At 43.7% G+C, this 25,215-nt stretch overlaps 3 protein-coding genes and 1 non-coding gene across 5 annotated transcripts; 2 read left to right on the plus strand and 2 right to left on the minus strand.

Moving 5' to 3' along the window:
• Positions 1 to 6,794: 6,794 nt before the first annotated feature.
• si:ch211-76l23.4 (uncharacterized) lies at positions 6,795 to 9,840 on the minus strand. Its single transcript, XM_052048278.1, has 4 exons — positions 9,677 to 9,840; positions 8,883 to 9,018; positions 8,337 to 8,466; positions 6,795 to 7,412 (listed from the first exon to the last, which is right to left on the minus strand). The coding sequence occupies exons 2-4, from the start codon at positions 9,004 to 9,006 to the stop codon at positions 7,166 to 7,168; spliced, it is 501 nt and encodes a 166-aa protein (XP_051904238.1). The 5' UTR covers positions 9,007 to 9,018; positions 9,677 to 9,840; the 3' UTR covers positions 6,795 to 7,165.
• Positions 9,841 to 10,459: 619 nt separating this feature from the next.
• flr (fleer) lies at positions 10,460 to 20,354 on the plus strand. Of its 2 annotated transcripts, XM_052048712.1 has the most exons (20): positions 10,460 to 10,708; positions 10,993 to 11,058; positions 11,682 to 11,891; positions 12,029 to 12,085; positions 12,167 to 12,302; positions 12,390 to 12,494; positions 12,778 to 12,906; positions 13,066 to 13,115; positions 14,165 to 14,317; positions 14,398 to 14,463; positions 14,552 to 14,605; positions 14,684 to 14,749; positions 15,415 to 15,491; positions 15,674 to 15,881; positions 15,964 to 16,011; positions 16,432 to 16,503; positions 16,577 to 16,680; positions 16,800 to 16,878; positions 16,959 to 17,088; positions 18,920 to 19,367. In XM_052048712.1, the coding sequence occupies exons 1-20, from the start codon at positions 10,661 to 10,663 to the stop codon at positions 19,054 to 19,056; spliced, it is 1,995 nt and encodes a 664-aa protein (XP_051904672.1). In that variant the 5' UTR covers positions 10,460 to 10,660; the 3' UTR covers positions 19,057 to 19,367. The 2 variants fall into 2 exon arrangements, with proteins under 2 accessions (XP_051904672.1, XP_051904673.1); XM_052048713.1 differs by lacking the exon at positions 15,964 to 16,011 and having other exon boundaries at positions 10,462 to 10,708; positions 18,920 to 20,354.
• On the minus strand, positions 19,090 to 24,971 carry c17h16orf89 (chromosome 17 C16orf89 homolog). Its single transcript, XM_052048734.1, has 8 exons — positions 24,716 to 24,971; positions 24,049 to 24,201; positions 23,056 to 23,206; positions 22,176 to 22,293; positions 21,947 to 22,109; positions 20,655 to 20,759; positions 20,461 to 20,550; positions 19,090 to 19,614 (listed from the first exon to the last, which is right to left on the minus strand). Exons 1-8 carry the CDS (start codon positions 24,921 to 24,923, stop codon positions 19,511 to 19,513), a joined length of 1,092 nt encoding a protein of 363 aa, XP_051904694.1. The 5' UTR covers positions 24,924 to 24,971; the 3' UTR covers positions 19,090 to 19,510.
• trnai-uau (transfer RNA isoleucine (anticodon UAU)) lies at positions 23,359 to 23,450 on the plus strand. The gene is given in 2 exon segments: positions 23,359 to 23,396; positions 23,415 to 23,450. It is a non-coding gene; the product is annotated as a tRNA-Ile (tRNA).
• Positions 24,972 to 25,215: the final 244 nt, after the last annotated feature.

Below are 25,215 nucleotides of genomic sequence, written 5' to 3' on the forward strand. Positions count from 1 at the left end.
TTTTTAGTCTGTTTTAATTTTCCTTTGCCTTTTTAATGGATCTTCCATGTGTGTGTGTGTGTAAGAGAGATTGCACTGATTAGTTGAGTCAGAGTAGTTTTACTGTATTTTTACTTGTATTACACGTTTGTGGAGCGCTGAGTGAATTTAAAAAAAATATTATTTATGGATTTATGTATCTGATCACTCACTTTGAGCTAATGCGGCTAACGATTTGCGTGAGGTTACTTTGTGTGGTGTTATTTTACTCACCATGAGCTAACACGCTAACTGACTCAGCAGTGTTGTGTCAGATGTGTGTGTGTGTGTGTGTGTGTGTGTGTGTGTGTGTGTGTGTTTAATTGCCATTCCCTTCACACTTTGTTGCTCAACACACACTAAAGTAGAGGGAAGGGTAGTTTCCAGCAAAAGGATCGTACGCTCAGTTGTCTTTGGTTTTGTAAGCAGGCGTCCAGGCAGGCAGCTCCAATGTTGTTTATCAAGACCCGATAACATATGTATGCAAATGTCCTCCTCAGGATGAATGTACGTAAATGTGTGGGTGAAAATGTGCACCTAAATGTTCTCTACCTCATATAAGCTCCACCGAGAGGCAATCGGGTTTGTTTAATGGTGGTTTTTCATTGTTATTGTTGTTGGCATTGTTAGTGGGCACCTGTATTCTTTGTTGTCCACAATGTGTATAGAGAAGCTGCCAGGCTAGACTCCACCTAGGGAGTAAAAAGTCAAGTGTGACATCAAGTGGGATTAATTCTCATCCGAGGGTTGACACTGAGTCACAGGATTTAGGTGTATGTGTTGAAGGCGTCCTTTCAGAAGTAGACGGGGACACAAATTGTTCAGGTGAAAGCCAAAGTCTGTTTAACTGCAACTGTGAAAGTTTTAACAACAACAAAAAAATACATGTGAACCAGTGAGCGCGAATTTCAAGAAGAAACCAAGGTTTGGGTTTGTTTGGAGCAATGAAATGCTCAAGATGAAAGGCTTGTAGAATCAATATTTGAATTATAATTTGCAAACCAGAATCGCTTTGACACTTAATTTTCAAATCAGAATTCATCTGAGAATCAGGTTTCAAATCAGATGTTTTTTTTGGGGTAAGAATCCGTTTTAGAATTTGGATCAGATTTACAATCCATTTCAGAAACAGATTTAGAATCACAAATAGTTTTCCAATTACAATATACCTTTTTGGGGGTCAGATTCAGAATCAGATCCTTTTGTGAAAGCGATTGAATTTTTGAAACAGATTATTTAATATTTGATTGAGAATTAGGGTAGTGCTTTGCCCCCCCCCCAAAAAAATTGTCCTCATAGGATTTCCCAATGTGTTACCTTCCCCATACGCTGACTTCCCAACAGCTGGCATGTCTTCACAAGGCGCTTCATTGACTTGACAGATTGGTCTCCGGCAAAAGTCCACGACAGCCTCGGAGAGACAACAAAATCCCTCTGGTGGCCATTTTAAATTTCACAGCTGTTTCGATCTGGCTGCAAATGAGCGACCTCTCAGGTGGCGAATGTGGAGCACACCTGCTGCACCCTTTCAGTCAGGCCCCTGGCAAGCACTTTCGAGTGACACCCCCAACCCCCTGCTCTCCTCACCCAATCGCAACCGCTTCAGTCTGTCTGAGTAAATATCTCTCCTTGGACAAGATAAACAGGTCCAATCTGGATAGTTCAGCCGACAGACTGGTCGCCAAATCAACGTCAGGACACATTCAGGCAAACGATTGATTGAATGTCAATGTGAGAGCGCTGTAGACTAGACCAGGATGGGGCAAGTTTAGGAAATTAAAAAAAACATACGTGTATATAAATTGATTACCCCTTCCCCCCCAAGAAAAACACTGACAAACATTCCCGATATATATATTCCATGAAAAAATGAAAGTACATCTGGGGAGAAAAAAAATCATGTGAAAACAAAACAAAAAAAGAAAATGAAAGAATTGGTCCACAAATATGCTAATTTGCCAGGACGCTTTTGGCGTCCTTGAGGAAGGCGAGACTGTCCTCCTTTTCTTCCTCCTCTTCTTCCTCTTCCCTTCCTCCGCTCACCTTGTTTCAAATTAATCCGCACAAGGCCAGCGGGGGCAGAATTTATCAAATTAGGACAGCGATGCGCACGAGATCAATGACACACACGCACGCGTGCGCACACAGACCTCAACAAACACCCGTTGGAAAAGACAAACACACACGAGTTGCTCGTTGGCGTGATGACGAAATACGAAAGGCGACAGGGATGAGCTCCCCACGAAAAGACCTGATTGACTTTCTCTTGTAGGTTACGGACCCTTTCGCTGCTTCCTATTCACACTGTCGGAACTTGACCGTGAAATTTCCCGTAGCAAGCGCTAAAAGCTCGCAACTTGAGGTGGAACGAAAAACTATTGTATGTTTGGATTGTGGGATTGATTGTCTCAAGTTTGTACTGAGCCTGGAAGACCTTAAAGAAGATTCCAAAATTCATTCTGACTGTAGAACCGATTCTGTTTCTAAACCTGATTCGGATTCTAAAATTCGACTATCCATTTTCTGTAGCTTTTGCCCTTGTCCGCAAGGTGATTCTGATTCTGAATCAAGTTTTGATTCAAAATCTGATTTGGAATTTTATTCTGATGGTACATTACCTTACACCGATAATACATGAGATTCAGATTCTAAAACTTGATTCTTCGCCTGACTCACATGGAGTGTGAAACGGAGTCTGATTCTATGCAAACCAGAAAGTGAATTGGAGTCCTTGGTGCGCATGTGCTGCATATAAACGCTAAATGAGCCCTGTCAGCGGAGACTTACTACTTCATTTTAGCATAAGCAAGCCGCGCCGCCTGCTTATAAAACTTTTTATGGCTTATTTCTGCTTCGGCCTGATTGTTTCGACATGGCGCCACTTCTTGCTTTGCACAAATGTGTCAGGCTACCATCCCCGCCACTGTCCCCAGCAATCCAAGCTGACATTGTCCTTCAGGACATCAAGCATCTCTCTCTTTTTTTTTTGTTTTGTTTTGAATTCTTGCTGACTGCATGTTTCATCCAAAGCTGAAGGCCATCCCCTCGTGTCAATATTTTTTCCCGCCGAGTCAAAGTGTCAGCTGGCCACGCTTCTGATGGAAGCGTGCTGACTCGTTCCCGAAATGATGCAATCTCCTCATCGCGGCGAAAATACACCGACGCCGTGGCGAGGTCACCTTCTGCCTGCACAAACGCGCCAACACTTGCTTGAGTCACACATATCCAACTCCTTCTGTTGTACATACCTTGGCCACCGGAGGTCACTATAAAATAGGTAAACAGGCACAAAAGAAGAATTTCATGACTACATTAATGACTCAGTAAATATTATGCCTGTGAGTGTTGTTATACTGGCTGTGGACATGTTTGCATTTTGTGTTCGCATGAAGGTAACTAGGCAACACTATGTGGTTGTTTAAAATACACAAAGTGCAATTAATTCTCTTTTTTCAGTTTGAACAAGTGGGTGTCAATCAACTAGAATGCTCTTTCTTTGTGTTCACGATCACCTTGGGCTCCCTGGATGCTTTTTGTGCTCTTTACAGTCTTGTAGTGGGCCAACAACAACTCGAGTCAGGCAATGGCGTAATCCTTCCTTCATCTCGCTGTCAGCGCCTCGAATCGAAGTGACCCAGCCCCACACGGCCTTACATTCGGAGACCCTCCCGTCGTAGAGCAGCTGGGAAAAAGCAGCATTCGAGCTGCGACTAAAATGGCCGAAGGACAAGATGACGAGAGGAGGTGAAGATGAGGCCAACCAAAAAAAAAGGTGACTCATTAGTGTGGCGCTGGTGATGTTCTCTGTCCTGCTGACATTTAACAGACGCGTTTGCAGACGCCTCAGTGGTGCCAATGGGTCGCACGCTGTCTGTCAACAGCAAGGACAAACTGACAGAAGGACAAAAACGTTCTCTGAGATCCAGAAATATTCAGCAATTCTCCTTTCAAACATGAACACAAGCTTGAAACTATTTACCACCCTACCCATGACTTCAAACCCTAACCCGAAGCCACGATCCTGATGTTAAACCTTAACCCCAAATAGAACCTCATTTTATTTTAAAACCCTCATTTAAACCTGATACCACTTGAAACGCTAATCCTGTTTTGGAATCTTACCGTGAAACCTTAAAATTGGTTTGCAGCCTTAATTTGAAACCCTACCCATCAATTTGAAAATTGGACTTGATACCCAACTTTGCAATGATAACCTGATTTTGAATCACTGACCCTGGCTTGAAAACCTTTAAAACTGTAATATAGGCTTGAAACCTTAATTTGAAATAATAATCCTGTCTTGAAACCCTACTCGGAAACCTTAACTTTGTCTTAGATCCCCAAATTGAAACTATAATCCAGATTTTTAAACCCTAATATTAAATCCGAAATTTGGCTCAGAGCCCTAATTTGAACCCCACACCCTTGTTTGAACCTCTAACCTTGTCCCAAAAACCCCATTTAAACCATAGCAGACTTAAAACCCTAAATTGAGACGCTAACTTTGACCAACTTTAAAAATTGGAAGCCTAGCTCGGTATCCTAAACACTTGTCTGAAGCCCAAACTTGAAAGAACTATACTTGAAACTCAAACTCGGTCTTAAAACCCAGATTTGTATTTAGAAGCCTACTTTGAAAACCTCATATGAAACCCGAACCCTGCCCTGAAACTGTAGCACAGTCTTGAAACCCTCATTTCAAACACTAAGCTTTGGCTTGTGATCCTACTGTGAAAGGCTCAGCCTTCCTTGAAAGTCTCACGTGGAAGTCTGAGTCCGAGTCCAGTACTTCTACCACCTCTGGCGCTCGCCTCATAAATAATATGCAAGTTTAACACCATCCACCGAGGTGTTTCATTTTTAGCTGAGATGTGATGCGAGTCAGAGACCCCGCTACCTGACGGTTCACATCTGATCTCCAATGTGGCAAAAAGGACATCTGCCTCTAATGGATTTTCCTTTATTATCCATATCCATTTCTTGGAAGACGGACAACCTCTCTGAGTGTGTCAGGGGGTGTGAATTTTTGGCACATTTTTGCTATTTGCTTTCAGGCTGAGACTGTCATGTTCTGGGCTTTTGTTGGTTTGTTACTTTGGTTTATTGGGGTTTACAGGACTTGGTTTGTGTTATTGATTTAGTTTTTCCATTTTGCCACTGTCAGTGTTTTAATGAATATATTTAGTTCAGTACACCCTGTTTTTCCTGCCTCCCTGCTTTTTTGGTCCTGTACCAGCATGTACCTCATGAGAGAGATCCTATCTCCTGCTAACTGGGGAGTTCCACTATATTTCCCCCCCAGAATTTATATGGTCTTTATATTATGAGTGAGTCAGAACGTATCCCCCACGTTAAACAAGGTTCACTGGATTTTTTTATTAATAACGAATAATATTTTTTCCGAACTGTTCTGTGTCCTGGTCCTTAAAGAGTCCATGGCACCTTGTGCCCCTAATCGTCCTTTGCACTGGCACTGGCAGATGAGGCGTGAAGTCCCAAATCTTGGTGACGGCCCAGATCATAAAAGGAAGACCATGAGAGGATATTTTGTGGGCCGTGGTGCTGACGCCACAAGGCATGAAATTCATTATTGATCCCATGACCCCGTGACACTAAAATGTGTGAAATGCGAGTGGCCGCCGAGGCTGCTGCAGGACCATGAATCAAACGTGGAAGAAATGTTTTCCTTGACTCTTGCACCTGACAGACTCCTCCATTCATGTGAGGGATTCGCTGCTTGGCTCAACCTGACTTGCATTTTTGCTACACGACTCACAGGAGACTATTTGATATTTATTGTGTTTTTAATCCTAAATGACTGGGAAAACAGGCAACACGGTGTGCTAGTGGTTAGCACATCAGCCTCAATATTCTAAATGTAAGGGTCAAATCTTGGCGACGGCTTTGCGACGTCAAAGTCTGGGTTTTGGTTGTGAGTTGTTCCAAGTCCGAAACATCTTGGTTTCGTTTTAAGTCGTCAAGGTCATGGCTTTAACTTATTCTCACGTTCTGAAAGTATTTTTCTCTGCTTGATCTCAAGTACTCAAAGCCTTGGTTCACAGAATTTGGTGTTGGCTTGGTCTCACGTCCTTGAAATTTTGATCTTAACAAATCATAACATTCTTGGTTTTGGCTTGGTTTTACGTCCACAACATGATGGAAAGGTTTTAAAGTCTTGGTCTCTACAAGGTCTCAAGTCCTCAAAGTCTTGGTCTTGACCTGGATTTTGAAACCAAGTCAAGATCAAGATTTTAAGGACTTGAGACCATGCCAGAATGAAGACTGAAGACCTTGAGGACCAAGTCACGATACTTAAAGAAATTGAGATCAATACGAAGATTTTGAGGACTTGAGACCAAGTCAAGACTTTGCTTTTTTTTATACTTTTCATATCCTTGCAAGGTGCCAATGGTTTTAGCCAACCCCTCCCAAAAATGTTCAAAGCTATTTTTGGTTTTGTGAGCTGTGACTCACTTGGTGTGACATCAGAGTCTTGTGGGGTAAAACATGAGTAATCCTATTAACCCTAGCAACTCACTGTAACAGTATGTAATCTGCACTTGCTCTCAATCTCACTCCGTGCAGGAGATGACCAGCGAGGGTCACAGAGGGCACGTAGATGGTCATCGTCTGTGTCCATCATTTGACGTAGCACCAGTCATTGGGCAGTCATTAAATGCAGGACCATTGCAATCTCAGTGCTATACTTCAACTTCAGATGTAACCAGTCAGTCTTATCAAATCAATCCTGTTTTTAATGAAGCAACATTGTCATGTTGATGCAAATATTGAGTTTATTTGTTAACTGGAGCGCATGTGTGCGTGTGTTTATGTGTGCGTGATGCAGCAGCAAACAAAACGCAAAGCGGAGCCAAGCACATCCCAACAATCTGACTTGGATGCGGTTCAGCATGTTGGGCTGAGCCGCAGCGGCAAAATAAAATCCCTTAAAGTGTACTGATTCAAATGTTTCCAGAAGTGGACAAAATCCTCCCTGGTTACTCGATAGCTTCAGCTTCTCATCGCTCATTTGTTGCAGGAAAAAATACACGTTTTGACACGCCAAGATAAAAAATTTCAGTTTTGTTTTCTACGAGATTATTGCATAAAAAGCAAAGCAAGCGTGAAAACATGATCATGGTCATCCTTAGGATGTGGTGGCCGCAGGGGTGGTTTTCTTCTTCATCACCCGCCTGCCGGTCTGCCTCGGCACAGGGACTGATGAGGTTTGGCCCTGGGCCTGTGTCTGGGCCTGGCCACTTCCCCTGCTGGCCTTCACCTCATCCATGAAGGTCTCCATTGCGGTAAACTTCTCCATCAGCTCGCCCAGGTGAGCTTTAAGGGCATTGAACTCCTTGTAGAGATCACCCAAGGCCTCGGACAGAGGCTGGATCCTAAACGGAGGCAGGACATGTCAAAATTTTGCGAACAAAGGACTTTTGAGTCAGATCTTGTGTGAGCATGCGGTCAGTGGATGACTGAGCGCAAGCGTTTACCCTGTTAAGTTAGGTTTAGCGCAGTTAGCCGTTAGCTTGCTGGAGTTGGTACGAATCAACTTTTGTGAGTGAAAGGACTTTGATTTTTGATATTTTATGACCAGTGAGTCCTGTGGATTATAGCGGTAACAATCTATGTAGTATTGTTCTATTTTAACATGAGGATTACTACTAACTATTACTACGAGCTGTATTTATTTTGCTAGGTTTCTACTCTCTGCTTGCTGCTACTAGCACTTAGCTTGCGGGACATGTTCACTCGATTTCGGCTGAGTACTCTACATTTATTTTGGTTGGTTTCTGACAGAGGTTGGGTTAATAACACTTTTTGTGAACAAAGGACTTTGAATGGGATTTGGGCACTCGTTATGTTTGACACAACGTTGCCTGCTATGTTGGCGTCTCGCGCTAGCTGCTAACCAGCTGCCTTCGCAATAGGATTGGTCTCAATGGTACATTTTGTTTGGAAAGACAACCCAATTGAAATGTGTGCTTTATGTGACGGCAAGAGGGGGGAAAAGCATCAATTTGGGTGAATAAAAGCATGAAAAAGGAAGCAATAACCTATCATTTTAACTACTGGAGTGTCATAACGTCCCGCCCTCCAAACCAAACTGTGGTGAGAAGCAGGAAACACCAGATGTTCTTTTATTTGTGTCATATTTCCAAACTCCAAATTGTACTCTGCGCTCCCTCCATGTATATTTTCAAGCCCGAGGAAGGAATGCATTCCTGCGGGGACTCTTTGGCTGGTAAGCAACATTCCCCTGTACTGTGTGAGCTGTTGTATTCAAATATTGTTGGGCCGGGTTGCGCTGATACCTGGCGTAATCAGGCAACAGGGACTGGTGGTCGTTTTGCAGGAGTCCCTTCATCTGGTTGAGGATGTCAAAGCGCCAGTTGTCCAGGATCTGCGTCAGGTTGGCCACGCCCCTCATGCTGACCCTGTCGGCTGAGACCAGACGGTCGAGCGGTGAGAATAGATCACAACATGAAACTAGAATAGCATTAGGATGGACACGTGCAACCCACATAACTCCATAGCCTGTACGCAATGTCTTTATTGATTCATGTACAGTTGATTACTGCGACTTTCTGCGTGTGCAATCGAGTAGCCAATATAGTATAGACCTCATTTATATTTTGATGTCACTCACCGGCTGCTATTTATTTGACTCTCAACTGCTTATGTTTTGGGATTCATATATACAATGCTCACATTGACTTCTGTATCTTTTGTACTTTTGTTGAGTTTGTTTTCAAGTGTTCCCGTTCAATGTGCCGTCAATGTTTGTCGTCACCTCTGCCTTTGCCCCCATTATCACTCTGATGTGGATAAACAGAAGAGAGGCAAATCTGTGTGCTCACAGCCATCCCGGTAGTTCCACTCATCCGCATTGGCCGTCTGCGCGCGCCGCCTCTGCGCCGTCACGGTTGCCGCGGCGACGGCCAGCAACACCACCACTGCCAAGCTTGACTTTTGGGACATCATCAGCACCACAACCTGCACAAACACTCTGTGAGGACACCATCTGCTGGATGCAGCAACATGTACACGTCACATACTTTCCTTCTCAAAGCTGGACTAAATCCGGTACCCTCCTCCAGCACACCCGATTCAAATGATCAGCTCATCAACTTGAGCTCTGCAGAAGCCTGATCACGATCATGTTCATGTTTGCGTTTCAACCGTTTTTTTAAAATCTTTCAGGTTATACTTTTAAAATGCATTCTAAATGATGAATTCACGCTTGACTAAAAAGTCTCACATGATTTCATCGCACATATGTTTCATTTCACCCTTGAACGTCTAAATCACACCTTCTGTCTGCCAAGTCCAGTTGGCCGAGAATACTGAAGGTTCCATACTTTTGTCGAAGGAATTTGAAAATAATGATACCGTTTGAAAACATTGCCATAATCTTGACTTTCACGTTTTTAATGAGCGTTAAAAGATGTCAAATGCTTGATTCGTTTAAAAGCAATAGCTATTATTTTGAGACCACCAAATGAATCACGCATGCCGTACTGTACACTATTCCAGCATACAAGTACAAAATGTCCCTATACGATCATCAAGTTAAATTTCTACAACTAAATAAATACTAACCAACCAACTACTGTTACTAATAACTAATAAATGTATGTGTGTGTGCACATACCTGCTGCACAAGCGTGTCACCTTAGGACCGTTTGTCGTCTGCTTCTCGACACGTTTAACACCGGGCAGTGCTCAGTGAAAGAAAACAAGAACACACCCTTCTGCAGACTTAATGTCAAAAACACACTCTCTCATACACACACACAAGTTCCAGACATAATTTTTTAGGCTGACAGTGTGGTTTGGCATAGAGGTGCAGCTCCAGCCCCTCTGGCTTGCTTTTTTTTCTTTTTCTTTTTTCTTGGACATCTTTCCGAAAATGACGAAAATGGAAAAAAACATGATTCCTTTGTTTGTGTGTGTGTGTGTGTGTGTGTGTGTGTGTGTGTGTGTGTGTTTTAAGCATGGTAAACATAAGTGCAAATACATTTTAAAAAGGTTCTATTAAACAGTACCGGTATGTGATAAGAGGCAATTAGAGAAGATCCATCCATCCAATTTCACAGCTTCTCATACAGGAGCCTATCCTGGGTGACTTCGGGTGGAAGGAAGACCATGAACTGGTCGCCAGCCCGTCGTGGGGCACATATAGAGACGAACAACCACTTACACCTACAGTACATCCACACAATTTTACCTTACACAACTCGAAGGAGTGCACTACTACATTATCAGGGACCAAGTAAAGAGTAGATGCGGGCACCCGCAGCGGCTCCTCTTGTTGTCTGTTGTCTGTTTAAGAGGTAGGAAATTTCATCTGTGCGTTAGCTCAGATGAAATGTGCTAAATGTGCTGTATGTTTCACACAATACAGTTGTACTTGATACTTGTGCTTAAACAGCAGTTGCAGCATCCTCAAAGATGATTGGTCGTCATTAATGTCCGTTCAAACTGTGACTTCCGGTCTGGGAGGTTGCTAGGTAACACAAGTCCGCTTGCTAACGCTGCTGCTAACGAGCTAACTGGCTGGCTAGCGCTGATTGGTTTTCGTGAATTTATCCGCTTTTGGCTCATTTGAAGCCGTGAAAACTACCACTTTGGCATCATGATGACGATAAAAGACGGGGAGTACACTGCTACAATCTATAAACTGGTAAGAACACGAAGCTTATGTGACAGAGTTAGCCCGATAGCTTGACATCAATCCATCCTTTTTCCGAAACGTTTATGTTCACTCCTGAACATTGAAGTGAATGATGTTGTTGTAGGTAAGTGGCGATAAGATATTAACCTTGCTCACGAACACACGAAGAAGAGACCAGTTTTATGCACGAAGTAAAATTTGTCGGTTAGCTCAATACCGATATGTCGGTTAATAATAAAATGATAACCATATGTGTAGCCTCGAGGATTAACGAGATTTGATTTGTTTTGCAGATTAAGGACAGCCAGTATGTTGAGGCCATTCACATCCTCAACAGCCAACTTCAAAAGCACACTCGGGTAAGTGGACGCCTCATCGAAATGAGCCAATGAAGTCAATGAAAGTCTTGGGTGTTAGGCTAAAAAAATTAAACGTAAAATAAAAATCTATTGTGGGCTCATCGTTGGCACATCTGCTTCAAACCTCTGAGGTTTGGGCTTGAAACCTGGTTGCTGGCCTCTTTTCTCTCAGTGCTTGTGTGGGTTTACGCCAGTTATTTCGACTTCCTCGCATTCCCAAAACATGCAGGTCAGGTTCATTCATTGTGTTTTAGATTTCTCAACTCAACTGTATTTATAGAGCACTTTCAAACAGCCATCGCTGCATACAAAGTGTTCTACATGGAGCATGTAACATATTAAACAACAAACAGTCAAGCAAATCGGTAACAAAGCCGGTAGAAAGCACCGAACAGCAAAACCAAGAACAAATCTAAGTCATGCTGAGTCAAATGCCAAAGAATACAAGTTTTTCTTATCGAGTGTGTACCCTCTCCGGCCACAAATTCTTCTGGGATAGGCTGTGGCTCATCCGACCCTAATGAAGACAAGTTGTTTTGAAAATTGGTTTGATAAGTTCAAACGTCAGAGTTCTTAAAATTGTTTCTGTGTGGTTATTGTTTTGCCCCCCCCCCCTCCCCCAGTCCCGGGCAGCGTTGTCCCTTCTTGGCTTCTGCTACTACCATGTTCAGGACTTCAGTGGCGCGGCCGAGTGCTACGAACAGCTTACGCAGCTGCACCCCGAGGTGGAGGACTATCGGGTGTACTACGCCCAGAGCCTGTACAAGGCGGGCGCCTACGCTGAGGCCACCAAGGCCTCGTTCGCCCTGGACACGCCAAGCAGCCACACCAAGGTACGCGCACTTCCTCGATAGCCCTCACACAGATAAATGTGCTGTTCCGTGAATACATCAAATAGAAGAAGAAAAGCAACACAGCTGACATTTCAGTGTTTTTTTTCCAAATCGTCAGTCTTCCTCCTTCTCCACAGATGATCAAACTACAAGCCTCCATTAAATACTTTGAAGAGAATCACTCTGCTGCCAAGGTAACGTGAACCTTACCGAAGGTTTATTACTGCTGTCCGATCATATTTCTAACTGATAAGATATTATTGCTGTGTGTGCAGTGCCTTGTTGAGCAACTTCCCCCGGAGGACACCGACTACGTGCACAACATGGGCTGCTTGCTCTACCAGGATGCCAAATACGAGGATGCCTGCAAGAAGTTCACGTCAGCAATGCAGGTGCTGGGAGATGTGCCTGGTAAGCAGACAAACACACTCAGATCATAAGTCACTCATAAGCTCAAAAAAGTCGTTGATCTTTTTTTTTTGTTGTTCTTTGTGCTAGCGCTGTCATACAACATCGCTCTCTGCTACTACAGACTCAGCAACTACGCACAGGCCCTCAAATACATCGGGGAAATCATTGAGCGAGGCATCCGAGAGCATCCAGGTAACCAAGCCTGCCTGCAGCTACGTGTCTGACAAGAGCAGCGGTGTCAAACCTTTATCAAAGGGCCATAAGGCTATGGCCTTGTTAAATAGTGAAACCCCATCAATGTATCATTATTATGACCACGCTCTTCAGTGCAAGGTCATGGTTGGTTGTGAAATGTATATATATATTTTTTGGTCATAGTTTGTGGCGGTGGTTCTCAAAAACTGCGGTTTACGAGCCATTGTTTGGTGTCGAGATGATAACCTTTTTTTGTGCATTCACCTCCACCATGCGGCAGAGCTGAGCGTGGGCCTGACGACGGAGGGCATTGACGTGCGCAGCGTGGGCAACACGCTGGTGCTACATCAGACTGCCCTGGTGGAGGCCTTCAACCTCAAGGCTGCCATCGAGTATCAGCTGAAGAACTGTAAGACACCCGCGAGCATCAGATGACACGACATCAATCACATCCACACACATGGATGAAGCTTTGATTGACAGATGGAAGCCGTCTTGCACGCACAATAGCCTTTCATTTCTCGATAGATCTGATGGATTTATATATTTTTTTAATATTCATTTGCAGTGAAAGGAGCTCAGGATGCTTTGACGGACATGCCGCCGAGAACAGAGGAGGTAACTGAGTGTGTGTGTCCGTGTGAGTATTGACATGGATGCCTGCCATCAATGTCCCTTGCCTTGATTCTCCATCTAGTGGCATTTGTTATAAAATCTATGCTGACTGCAATAACGTAAATTCTACTCATAATGTGTCATACAATAACTTCAACACAATTGTTGATTACTGTGAGAAAAAAAAACATGACCACGCCATAAAACACAGAATAATACATTTTAAGAGTGCACATGGTTGGTACGCACTTGCAGTATTCAATCACAACACTTAAATATGTTGATTGCAAAATTCTGATCGTCTTTTTTTTAGTGATTTATGGTTAACATTTTTTTTTAATTGAGTCGTGACCGAAAGTACGAGATCCTGGACACAAGCGGCCGAAATGAGTTTTCTCCGCAGGGTGTCCTGGCTCTCCCTTAGAGATAAGGTGAGAAGCTCGGTCATCCGGAAGGGACTCAGAGTCGAGCCGTTTCTCCTCCACGTCAAGAGGAGCCAGATGAGGTGGCTCAGGCATCTGATTAAGATGCCTCCTGGAGGCCTCCCTAGTGAGGTGTTCAGGGCATGTCCCACCGGCAGGAGGCCCCGGGGACGACCCGGAACACGCTGGAGAGACTTTGTCACCCAGCTGGCCTGGGAACGCCTCGGGATTCCGTGGGAAGAAGTGGCTGGGGAGAGGGAAGTCTGGGCTTCCCTGCTAAAGCTGCTGCGCCCACGACCCGACCCCGGATAAGCGGTAGAAAATGGACGGATAGCTTTTTTAAAAAAGTATAAAGTGTATTTTAATCAACTGCCAGATGGGGGCGCCATACAAGAATCTTGCCCAGGGTGCCACATTGACTGTACGTGCCAGACAATGAGCGTAATCACTCCTCTCATCAGTTGTTAATGATAATCAGCACCCTCCACAACACAAATGCACACATGTGCTCCCCGAGTTCAGTTGGCTTAAATATGAGCGTGCCATGATGCATATTTTGCAGAAGTCTGAAGACAAATGACCACGGAAAGGAAAATCTAAGTGTGTTCGTTGCAATGGCGTTCCACGCAGGAGCTGGACACGGTGACGCTGCACAACCAAGCCCTTCTCAACATGGACAGCAAGCCGTCTCAGGGCTTTGAGAAGTTGGCCTTCCTGCTTCAGCAGCCGTCCTTCCCGCCCGTCACTTTTGGCAACCTGCTGCTGCTCTACTGCAAACATGAGGTATCACCTGCCACACCATGCCACACAAGTCCTGTTTTCCAAGTACAGACGGATACAATTTGGCTCTCGTTTCTTGACAGTATTTTGATCTGGCAGCCGACGTCCTGGCCGAAAACGCACACCTCACCTACAAATTGCTCTCTCCGGTGAGATCTAGTGTATTTTTTTATTATGTCCTCTTGTGTTCTTTTTGTCGTGGACCAGAACTTAAGTGTGCTTTTGCTTGTTTTTCAGTATGAGTATGAGTTTCTCGACGCCTTGCTGACATGCCAGACAGCACCTGAGGAGGTACGATAACAGGCAGGTTTTGTCGTTCTTGATCTTGTTTCATCATGAAAACACGTATTTGTGTTTGTGTGCGTTTAGGCCTTCAGAAAATTTGACGACATGATTGGCAAAATGACTGAGAAGCTGCGCAAGCTGGCCAAGCAGGTTGCCTACCTCCTTTTTTGTTATTTTTAATTATTGTTATTATTCCATCATGCCCCATAAGGACACCTTCTCCGCCTCTCTTTTGTCTTTATTACTGTTGTCGGCGAAAAACGGGGGTGACCATTTTTCTGAATCAGAAGGGCCAACGCGCATGCATGCAGTCCAATAATGACTCTCATTCTTAGTCTGGCTTCATATTCACCATCCTCGATGTATTAACTAACATAACAATTACAAAAAAATATCAGGGCGACATTTCAAAAGCTCAAATGTTAACCGTCTCAAGGCCAGAGTATGCAGCATGTTCGTCTCCTGGTGAAGACGGAGGATCGTCTTCTTGCTTTACCTCTTCAATTTATTTAAATCAATGTTTTATTCATGCGTGTGGAACTGTATACAGTACAGGGAATAACGTATTGGCCCGAATATAAGACGGTGTTGTTTGCATTGAAATAAGTGGAGGGTCCGCTTATATTCGGGGTCTAGACATTATACCCATTCACGACGCTAGATGGCGCCAGATATCAATAAAGCGAATGTTGAACTTGACTAATCAGGGCCGTTACATTTTGGATTGAAATTTTAAATTACATTACACAATATATGTGTGTGTGTGTGTGTGTATGTATGAGACTTAGTTTGATGTGTTTGCTGAATGTCTGCAGCTGCAGGAGGCCAAGACGGCTCGAGACGACGACGGGCAGAAGAAAGCCCTCCAGGAGTACGACACCATGCAGGAGAAGTGAGAACACTCACGACACACACAAAACACACATGTGACTACATATTGTATCGAATTGCTGATTTATATTGTGCCATTCATCAGTTATCACTCATACCAGCGTCCACGTCGCATGCGGAAGACGGCGCCCCAAACCCGTCGGTCACAACCTCCCAACCTTGTCATGTTGTTCTTGCACACAGGTATATCGTGGTCCTGATGGCCCAAGCCAAAATCTACTGGAACCGTGAGAACTTTGCCATGGTGGAGAAGATCTTCCACAAGTCCATGGAGGTGTGCAACGAGGACGACACGTGGAGGCTGAACGTGGCCCACGTGCTCTTCATGCAGAACAAGTACAAGGAGGCCGTCAGCTTCTACGAGCCCATCGTCAAGAAGCACTACAACAACGTGAGTGGCGCCGCCGGGGCAGAGCGAAGCTTGTGATTAAAAAGCAGGATGAGCTCAGTTGACGGTTGACCTTTGTGCGCAGGTGGAACAGTGTAGCGTGCAGGAGTGCTCGTGCATATTCAAACCGCCGGTAAAAATAGAGAAAAGCAACTTTGCTGTGATGTTTTTTTTGGTTTGTTTTTTCTATGCGTGAAACTTTTCTTTTTGGGTGTGCTTTTCTTTGCAGTGCTGCTTTATAAACGAATGCTCAAAATGAGCAAATGAGTCGTTGCGTATCGCCATTGACTCTTTGAATTGACAACATTGAGGCAGTTTGTCATGATGAACATGTTGCAAAAAAAAAAAATCTCTTGAGAAAAGTTCAGAGCTTTTATGGTGTAAATTGGGGATTCGTGTTTGATGATTTCATTAAGGGATGAAAAGCAGAATGCCAGCAAAGTATTACTCTAATTTCAACATCTTTAACTTATCAAGAAGGGATCTGTGATGTCTAAAATGTGGTTTGAAAGTCAAAATGTTCTGCAGTCATTGCTATGTCATGTTGCTGTAGATCTTGAACGTGAGCGCTGTGGTCCTGGCCAACTTGTGCGTGTCCTACATCATCACCAGTCAGAATGAAGAGGTAACTCAAGTAGCGATTCGCCTATGGAAAAAAATAAAACATTCTCTATAGCGTGACTAAAAATGTCTTCCAGGCTGAGGAGCTGATGAGGAAGATCGAGAAGGAGGAGGAGCAGATTTCCTACGACGACCCCGACAAGAAATTCTTTCACTTGTGCATCGTCAACCTGGTCATCGGGTAACTTGTACACTTCTCAATAATCCAGAAAAAAATTATATTTTTGTGTACGTACATGGATTTATTTATTTATTTATTTGTTTGTTTGTTTGTTTATTTATTTATTTATTTGTCTTCAGCACATTGTACTGCACCAAAGGCAACTACGATTTTGGTATCTCTCGCGTCATCAAGAGCTTGGAGCCTTACAACAAGAAGGTAATTGCTGTTGATGAACAGCTTCAGGCTAACTTTGTTTGTTGAATCTCATACCAGGTGTATGTGTGTGTGTTGTGAAGTTGGGGACGGACACGTGGTTCTACGCCAAGCGCTGCTTCCTGTCTCTGCTGGAGAACATGTCCAAGCACATCATCACACTGAAGGGGGTGATGGTCCAAGAGTGCATTCAGTTCTTGGAGAACTGTGAAGGTGATGCTCCAAGGCACGCACACACACACACACACACACATACCCACGCGGTCTTTCTGCACCAAAGCATTACAGCCATCAATTTAAGTAGATCAAGTATATCAAGAACCGGTCTGGAAAGAGTCAAGAAATGTGTCAGAAACCAAGTCAAGAATCAGTGCAAAGTAAATCAAGATCCAAGTCAAAAATCAAAGTCAAGAACCAGTCACTGTGACACCCTTATCAGCATGACGCTGTAAAACGGCATCAAAAGTAAAACTTTACAAAATGATTTACTCACCAGAGGCGATTGCTCTAAGACTGCAAGGGAAGCTCATCTTCCCCTAAAATGTCAAGAAATAAGTGATCAAATATTTGCGTGTACATACAATTGTGTACATGTCATTGACTAAATATGCGCTACAACGCGCTCAACTTTTCTAAATCAGCTTCTTATTACTGGTTAAGACGCGACTCTCTTCTCATTCATTCCCACAGCTTCACTGTGCTTTAAACTGTGTGGACGCTGAGCGTCTACAGCAGGCATGTCCAAAGTCCGGCCCGCGGGCCAAATCCGGCCCGCGGTCGAATTTCATCCGGCCCTCGGCCCCTGTCATAAAATCAGTGCCGTCTGGCCCGCAGGTTGGGCGCAATGGAACACGTGTTGCATTGACTGAGGTCTCGTAGACTGGTGAGTGATGTTTCATAGAGTACTGCTTCCCTCTAGTGGCTAAATGAGTAATAGCATTCACTAAATGAGTAATAGCATTTAGAGACTAGAGGGCATCACTCACGAGTTAACAAGACATCACTCCGTGTTTATATTGACTGATATGTCATATTTCAAATGATCCTTGCAGTTGTGGATATGTGTATTGCTTGTTCATTTCCCTGTTGTTCGAGTCAAAGGTTTTGTGACTATTGAAAAGTAGTGGTGATACATTTTATGTTTCAAATCAATCAATTTGCACTCAGGAGACTTCTGTTTAAGAAAAAGTCAAGTGAATAAGCAGTTGCATGTGATATACCCGTTTCAAATGAACCAAAAGAAATTCTTAAGATTGTTGAAATTAAAATAAAAATGGAAATGTGAAACAGACTGGCTTACTAAAATTTGTTGAACAATATTGTTGTTCAATGTAAAGAATGTCAGCCAAGGTCGGCCCCCCGACATTTTACCACATAAAATCTGGCCCCCTTGGCAAAAAGTTTGGACACCCCTGGTCTACAGAGCTCAGTGTAGATTGTCCCAATGCATTGAAACAAGACGAGTCCCACCCATAGGACCCTCAGCGTCTCTGGGAGTCTATGGACAGTGGCCGTTGATGGGCTGGCCCGGACGCTGAGCTTTTCTGCATGATGATTGGATGATCCGTCTGAGGCTGAATCTCTTTTTGATTGACAGCGAAATGAGCCAAGCACCGATCTTTTGGTGTTGATGTCCGTGGGAGCACTTTTCAATTCTCATTCTGTTCTGAGTCGGACTGGAGACTTCTTCTAATAATCTTGGCGACACTCTTTGTTGAAAACGACTAGCGACAGATTAATAATTTATTTCTGGTGTGTTTTAATGCAGTTGCTTGTGTTCGCAGACTGACTTATATCACCACAGTTAAGACCCTGGAAAAGACGCATTGTTGGTATGACAGGGTCACAGATCATTTTCTTGAAAAGGAACGGAGAGTAGAATTCACGTATAAATATACGGACACATTTTATGATGTAGGCCGAAATTGAGCTTCCCCTCCTTGACAGACCAGCATCCACCACTGTTACTCACTCATCATCAAAATGTCAAACGTAAACCTCTTGTGACCAATTCAAAATGTTGTGGTTTTTTTTGTGCTGTCAGAGTACGGAAGGGAAGTGCCCGCCATCATCGAGCAGCCGCTGGAGGAGTCTCGAGTCCAAATGGGCAAAAACACGGTCACCTACGAGGCTCGGCTACTCAAGGCCCTCTTTTACAAAGTCACCAGCTGGAACGAGTAACCACGACACAACCAAAGACCACACCGCACACTCTTGAAGTGGACCTTTTATATGGGATGGATGGAGTGTTTCGTTCGACACACACCGTTGCCTCATGTACACAAAAAGCCTTAAATACTTCAATATACAGTATAATGCTTCACATACGATACATAATAATTGACATGGAAATAATACAGGCAGCTTCGTCGTCTCAGTTCATCTCACTAGATGTTATTTATATCACTTTTTTGTTTGTCTGTTAGCAGGACAGTTCACAAAGAACACAAAGGGTAAAAAGGTATCGATGAAAAAGGGCCTTGGTGGAGTTCTACGTGACACTGAGGGACTTTCTCAACCTTAAATGTAGATTTGTTGCCACCCTAATGGATTTATAGTCTGAGATTTCCCGGAGAGAAAAAGCAGGCGGGCAGGAAGAAAGCTTCCGTTTCAGGCGTGCTGTGGGATCAGGCGATCAGGAAAGGGGCCTCTTGGTTATGTCCTGCTCCGTCAGGTAGAAGTTTAAATATCCTCCCAGGGCGCCAACCGCCACCGCTGTCATGTGACTGGAGCAGCCATCTTGAGACAAGAAAGACGCAGTATGGGATGCAACGAGTGACGACAAATGTCGAGATTTGCGTGGACAAAATAAATCGTGAACAAGTCCGGAATGACGTCGGAAAATAGTGAAACGCCAAGTTAAAAACCAGAAAAAAAGAATCGGTCAAAAAATCGTCAGGTAGGACAAGTTAAGAACCAGTCAAGAACTATGTCACCAACAAAACACAAAGTCAAGAGCCATGTCAAAAAACTGAAGTACAAGTGAAGAATTGGTCATCACCCAAATCCACAACCAGTCAAGAACTACACTGAAAAGTAAAAACCAAGTCAAGAACTGGTACAAGTCAAAACCAAATTCAAAACGAGTTGGCCTGTTTGTTGATTGTTGACTTGTTCCTGGTTCTCGTCTCTTCTTAGACTCGTGCAGGACTGATTGTTAACTTGGGATTTGACTGTTTTCTGTTGTTTGTTTTTGTTTATCACCATGTTATTGACTGATTGTTCACTGCTTTTTTTCTGACATAGTTCTTGACTTGTTCTCGTCTGTTCTTGGACTGAACCAGGACTGGTTCGTGGACCTTCATTGCTTCCTTTTTTTTTTTTTAAACCTGGTTACTGACCTGGTACCAATACTGTTTTGGCTTCCTTGCTATTTTATTTTTTTTACAGTAATACTTGGAAATGGCAAACCTGATTAGCAACAACTCCAGATCAGTTGTTGTTCTTATAATAAATACAAATTTACTGACAGTCAAAAACAGTTTTGTGTGGTTTGACCAGGATGGTACCGCCCACCCGCATGGGACCCGATGCCAACAATATCTCAGTGAATTAACAATCTCCCGCCGTGAGGTGTGAACCCACCGGGAAGGATCTTCTCCCTCCTCTTGACGCGGTGATGAGGCTGCAGTTGCTCCAGCAGCTCATCTCCGATCCACTGCGAGATGATGCTGCCTGACGGCGACGGCGGAAACACAGCTCACGTTCACGTACGTAAAGACTCGCCACACCTTCAGCGGTCACCACTCGATGAGGCACACAATCAGTTCCAGACTTACGGTCGCGCCCGAAGCAGCCGAGCTCGACGTCCTGCAGCCGCAGGATGTGCTGCAGCCAATCGGCTTTGTAGAAGTCGGAGAAGCCAGCCAATCCGCAGATGAGGACTGCAAGACCACACACACAAAAGCAAATACGGGAGGTTTGCGGTTGGTTGGGGGTCAAAGGTCACTCGGGATGTTGTCTTCTGTTTATCCCCAAACTGACGGGCTCGTTCTTCCAGAAGTGAAACTGGCTGTGATGGGTCTGGATTTCAGAATTATCCATCCATTTCTAAATCGGCTTATCCTCGTGAGGGTTGCAGCCATGCTGGAGCCTCTCCCAGCCATCTTCGGGCATTAAGCAAGGTACACCCTGAACTGGTAGACAGCCAATCGCAGGGCACACGTAGACAAATAAACAACTGCGCTCACACTCGCAGGGAAAATTTTTGAGTGTTCCATCAACCTGCCACGCATGTTTTTGGAATGTGGGAGGAAACCGGAGTACCCGGAGAAAACCCACGCAGGCACCGGGAACATGCAAACTCCACACAGGAAGGCAGGAATCGAACCAGGCACCTCTGCACTCTGAGGCTGACGCGCTAACCACTCGAACACCGGACCGCCCATTTCAGAATTGCCGTGTGAGTGCCGTTAGAGTATCCAGGCCACATAATAAAAAATGATGAAAAGTGCTAATATTTTCTGAAAAAAATTGCTTTTTAAATATTTTTTCTAGGAATAAATAGTCTATTTTCCCCTAAAATTAATTTTATACAAATTTTCTTTTTCAGAGAATAAGGATAATTTTATAAACTAAAAAAAATGTACTTTTGCAAGATTTTTTTGTGATTTTCTTCTTTCAAAAAAGGTTTTGACAATGATGTTTTTATTTTAAGAGGTATAAAGTGAACATTTTAAAGAGGACAACGTTGCGGGGCGGTTGGGGCTTTAGATCAGGGGATGTTCATATTTGTCCACAGTGGGCCTGTGAAGCCCTTTGAGATTCGTTTCTGATTCAGAGCTAAATAAGTACATTTATTTATTTTAAATAAGTATATTTACTTATTTGGAGGGGAAAAAACTCAAAACATTACAAGAAAAACTGATTTCATGGTCATGATGATCATTTGAATCAGGTTTGTCGGAAGGGGGAAACGCCGAAAACAGGCCACGTAGGGGCTCTTAAAGGATCCGATTTGGGCACCCTTGAATTTGACCAAATGGGGCCATCGCATCCAACCTCAGATCGATTCATTGACTGTCCAAGAGCTGCTTTTGTCCATCCTTTTACTGCGAGGATTTTCACTGACTGTTCTCGATGAAGATGTCGGCTGACTGCTGGCTGAGCCCGTCGGCGACGATGTCCTGGTTGGTCTTCATCATGTTGGAGCAGAAGATCTTCTGGTAGCTGCGCTCGGTCATGTTGGCGCGGGACGCTCGCGTGTCGCCCTTCAGCAGGTTGGAGCACCCTTTCTGACACATACAAACGACACTTTAGGCCCTCGACGGCGAGGCGACGGGCCCCATTGTCTTCCTCACCAATTTCCCAATGATGAAGTAGAGCAGCTGGTGGGACAGCGAGTAGTGCGGACAACCGAATTGGGTCATGGTGTCGCGACACGGCTTGGTCACGATGCACGGCGTTCCCTTCTGTTTCCTACAGTGCAGGGGAAAAATTCTAAGTATAATTTTGTAATTTATATGAATCAATTTGTAATTTTTTGATCATGCATCGGTTAAAAAAAATCTTACTATTTCACTTAGTTCAAAGAAACATTTGCAAAAGGGACAAGCTGAGCAGTTTAAAGTTGGAATGGTTAAACTCCATTGTGAGACAAATAAAGGTTTTCCTATCTTATCCTTCAAAAAAATGTTTGCTTTATTTTGAAATTTGGGGGTGTGGGAAAGTTGGCGGAATAAGATGAACAGTTACTAGTTGGAATGATTTGAATTGGTCAAAAAGTGTATAAATTAGAGCATAAAAAATGCAATATTTGGCTTTTATTTTGAAATTTAAAAAAATTGTGGTTGGGATAACCCTAATAGTTTAAAGTTGAATTGGTTTGAACCGGTCAAAAAAAATATAGGAATCAGAAGAGGAAAAACAAGACAATCTTAAATGTTGTGTTTGATCTTGAAATTTTCAAAAATATTTGCAGAAGGGTTAAGCTCAAAAGTTTCAAGTTAGACCAGTTTAAATCGCTCCAAAAATGTAGAAGTTAGAGCAGAAAAAAAAAATCTTTTTTTTTTTTTACATTTTGAAAACAAATTTGCGGTAGGAATAAGATGGACAGTTTTTCATAAAACATTTCAGTCTGTACTTCAACTTCACTACAGAAGTTGAATCAGTACTTTTTGTTTTTACTCAAGTACTTATCCTTGTACTTGAGTACACACAATATGAGTGGCCAGTCCCCACCAGGTTCCGAGCAGTAGCGTGAGACACTTGTCGCTGAGCTGCTCATCGTAGCACTCGCTGGCGGTGGTGGCGGCGTACACCAGGCTGGCGTCGGTGCTGCTGCGCTCCTGCCGAACCTGCCAGAACTTCCATGAAAGAAGCGGCTCGAACTCTGCGGGACGACAAAGAGTGCAGATGTAAATTTCAAATAATCTCGGGGCAAAAACCACAACAGACTGAACCTGTGCTTGACTTAGTCCTTATGCTTCTAAAAGTTTGAACCTGACCGTAACCTTCAGACACAAAAAAACATTTGGCATCCAGGCTCCAGTGGCGCAATCGGTTAGCGCGCGGTACTTATAAGACAGTAACCCGTAGTCATGCCGAGGATGTGAGTTTGAGCCTCACCTGGAGCACTTTTAGTGAAACCGTTTGGTTTGATCTTAATTCTGCCAAAGTTTTACACCAAGTACCATGTCACAAAAGATTTCGATGTCCATGTACTACCAGCGTTCAAATACAGTTGTGTAGTGGGACTACGTGTTCATCAAAATGAGGCGCAGGTTTTGCGCTGAAAAAGTTGATTTGATATTATTGTAAGACACAACATTAGCCACACTTTGAACACGAATACTCCTTAAATATAGAAAAACAATTGCGCTTAAATAAAGACTCACTTACTATGCACCGCATATGTTTATATTTTTTGTAATTTCCTTGGCATTGAATGAATTAAATGGATTGTACTGGACTAAATAATATCACTGGAACAGTGGAGTTTCAACCTTTAATTCAGTGATTCTTTGGCCTACCACTAGAGGGAGCCACATTATGACAATTTACTTACAACCTGTGGAGCAATGATCTTCACTCTCACTTACCCATTGTACACAGATTTATTTTTATTATATTTGAACAGGACAACAAACTGTAACATAAACCGAAAAAGACATTTCAAAAAGGTAAAGAGGCCATTTTATCACAAAAAAATAAAAATAAAAATAGCGAGGCTACCTTGGTAGTACTTGGGATCGTTGTGGCGCAGAGCGGCAACCGCGTTGTCAAAGCTGCTGTCCAGACGCTTGACCAGCTCCACGGCCGCTGTCCTCTGAGCCCAGCTGACCGGGTCAGAGTGAGGCCACGTCCGCACCGCCTCCTTCAGCTCAGCTAACATGTAGTCAAACGCACATGTGAGAAAAAGATACACAAAAATATACCAGGATAACATTTGAATTACACTACAAGTGTAAGTGTAAGAATATTATGGGAAAAATTGGACGGTTAAAAAAAAGTTACATTTCCCATGAATAAAGTGTAACTATAAGAGAAGAACACGAGAAAATTATTTTACAGGTAGCATCTGCAGAAAAGGTACAAATTGTAAAAGTTACATTTATGCATCAAGATATTTGTAATATTATGGGAGGAAGTGCAATTCTAAATAAATAATGTGATTTTTTTTAATTCAATTAGCAATTTACGGGAATCAGATCTGCAATATTAATGAAGGCCGCGAGAAAACAGCTACTCTGATCAGAAATGCAAAATGAACTTTATGTCAAAATGGCTTTGTCAGCCGGTGTGATTGCAACACCAAGCTGCTTGCCGTGTGCAGGGGGACAGACACTGCGCCACAACACGCTGACGCGGCCGCGGACGCCCCATGCAGCCCCCCACGCACCCTGCAGCATGAGGAAGCCCACCACGCCGTCCAAGTTGATGTGCTGGTGCTGGCGCTCCAGGAAGGCGGCGCCCTTGGAGAGGCTCCCCAACACGTCGTCAATCACCTCCGCCCGCGAGCTACAGAAGCACGCCGCCGCCAAGAGCGTCGCCAAGGCGGACAACCGCAGTTTCGACGTCTGCATGCTTGCAGCTCGCCCCGAAGACATTAGAACGCGTCCTTGAAAGCCTGCAGGGGGCGGGTCGTGACCGTGACGTCATGAAAACCGACCCGCGTGTTCTTATTTTGATGTTTTACTTTTTTCAAAACAATACATTCTAATAATAAAAAAAAATAATAAATGTAATGCTTTACATGAAAAAAAAACAAACAAATGCTGAGCAAATATAACAACAAGTTTCATTTGTTTCCGTTCGCCCCACCCGATGCCGACCAAAACGTTGTCAAGGGACGTAAGATTGGAAATGGGATTTAATTTGCATGTACGTGATTTTGTGAGT

This window comes from Hippocampus zosterae, chromosome 17 (genome assembly GCF_025434085.1).
Source record: "Hippocampus zosterae strain Florida chromosome 17, ASM2543408v3, whole genome shotgun sequence".
Lineage (NCBI taxonomy): Eukaryota > Metazoa > Chordata > Actinopteri > Syngnathiformes > Syngnathidae > Hippocampus > Hippocampus zosterae.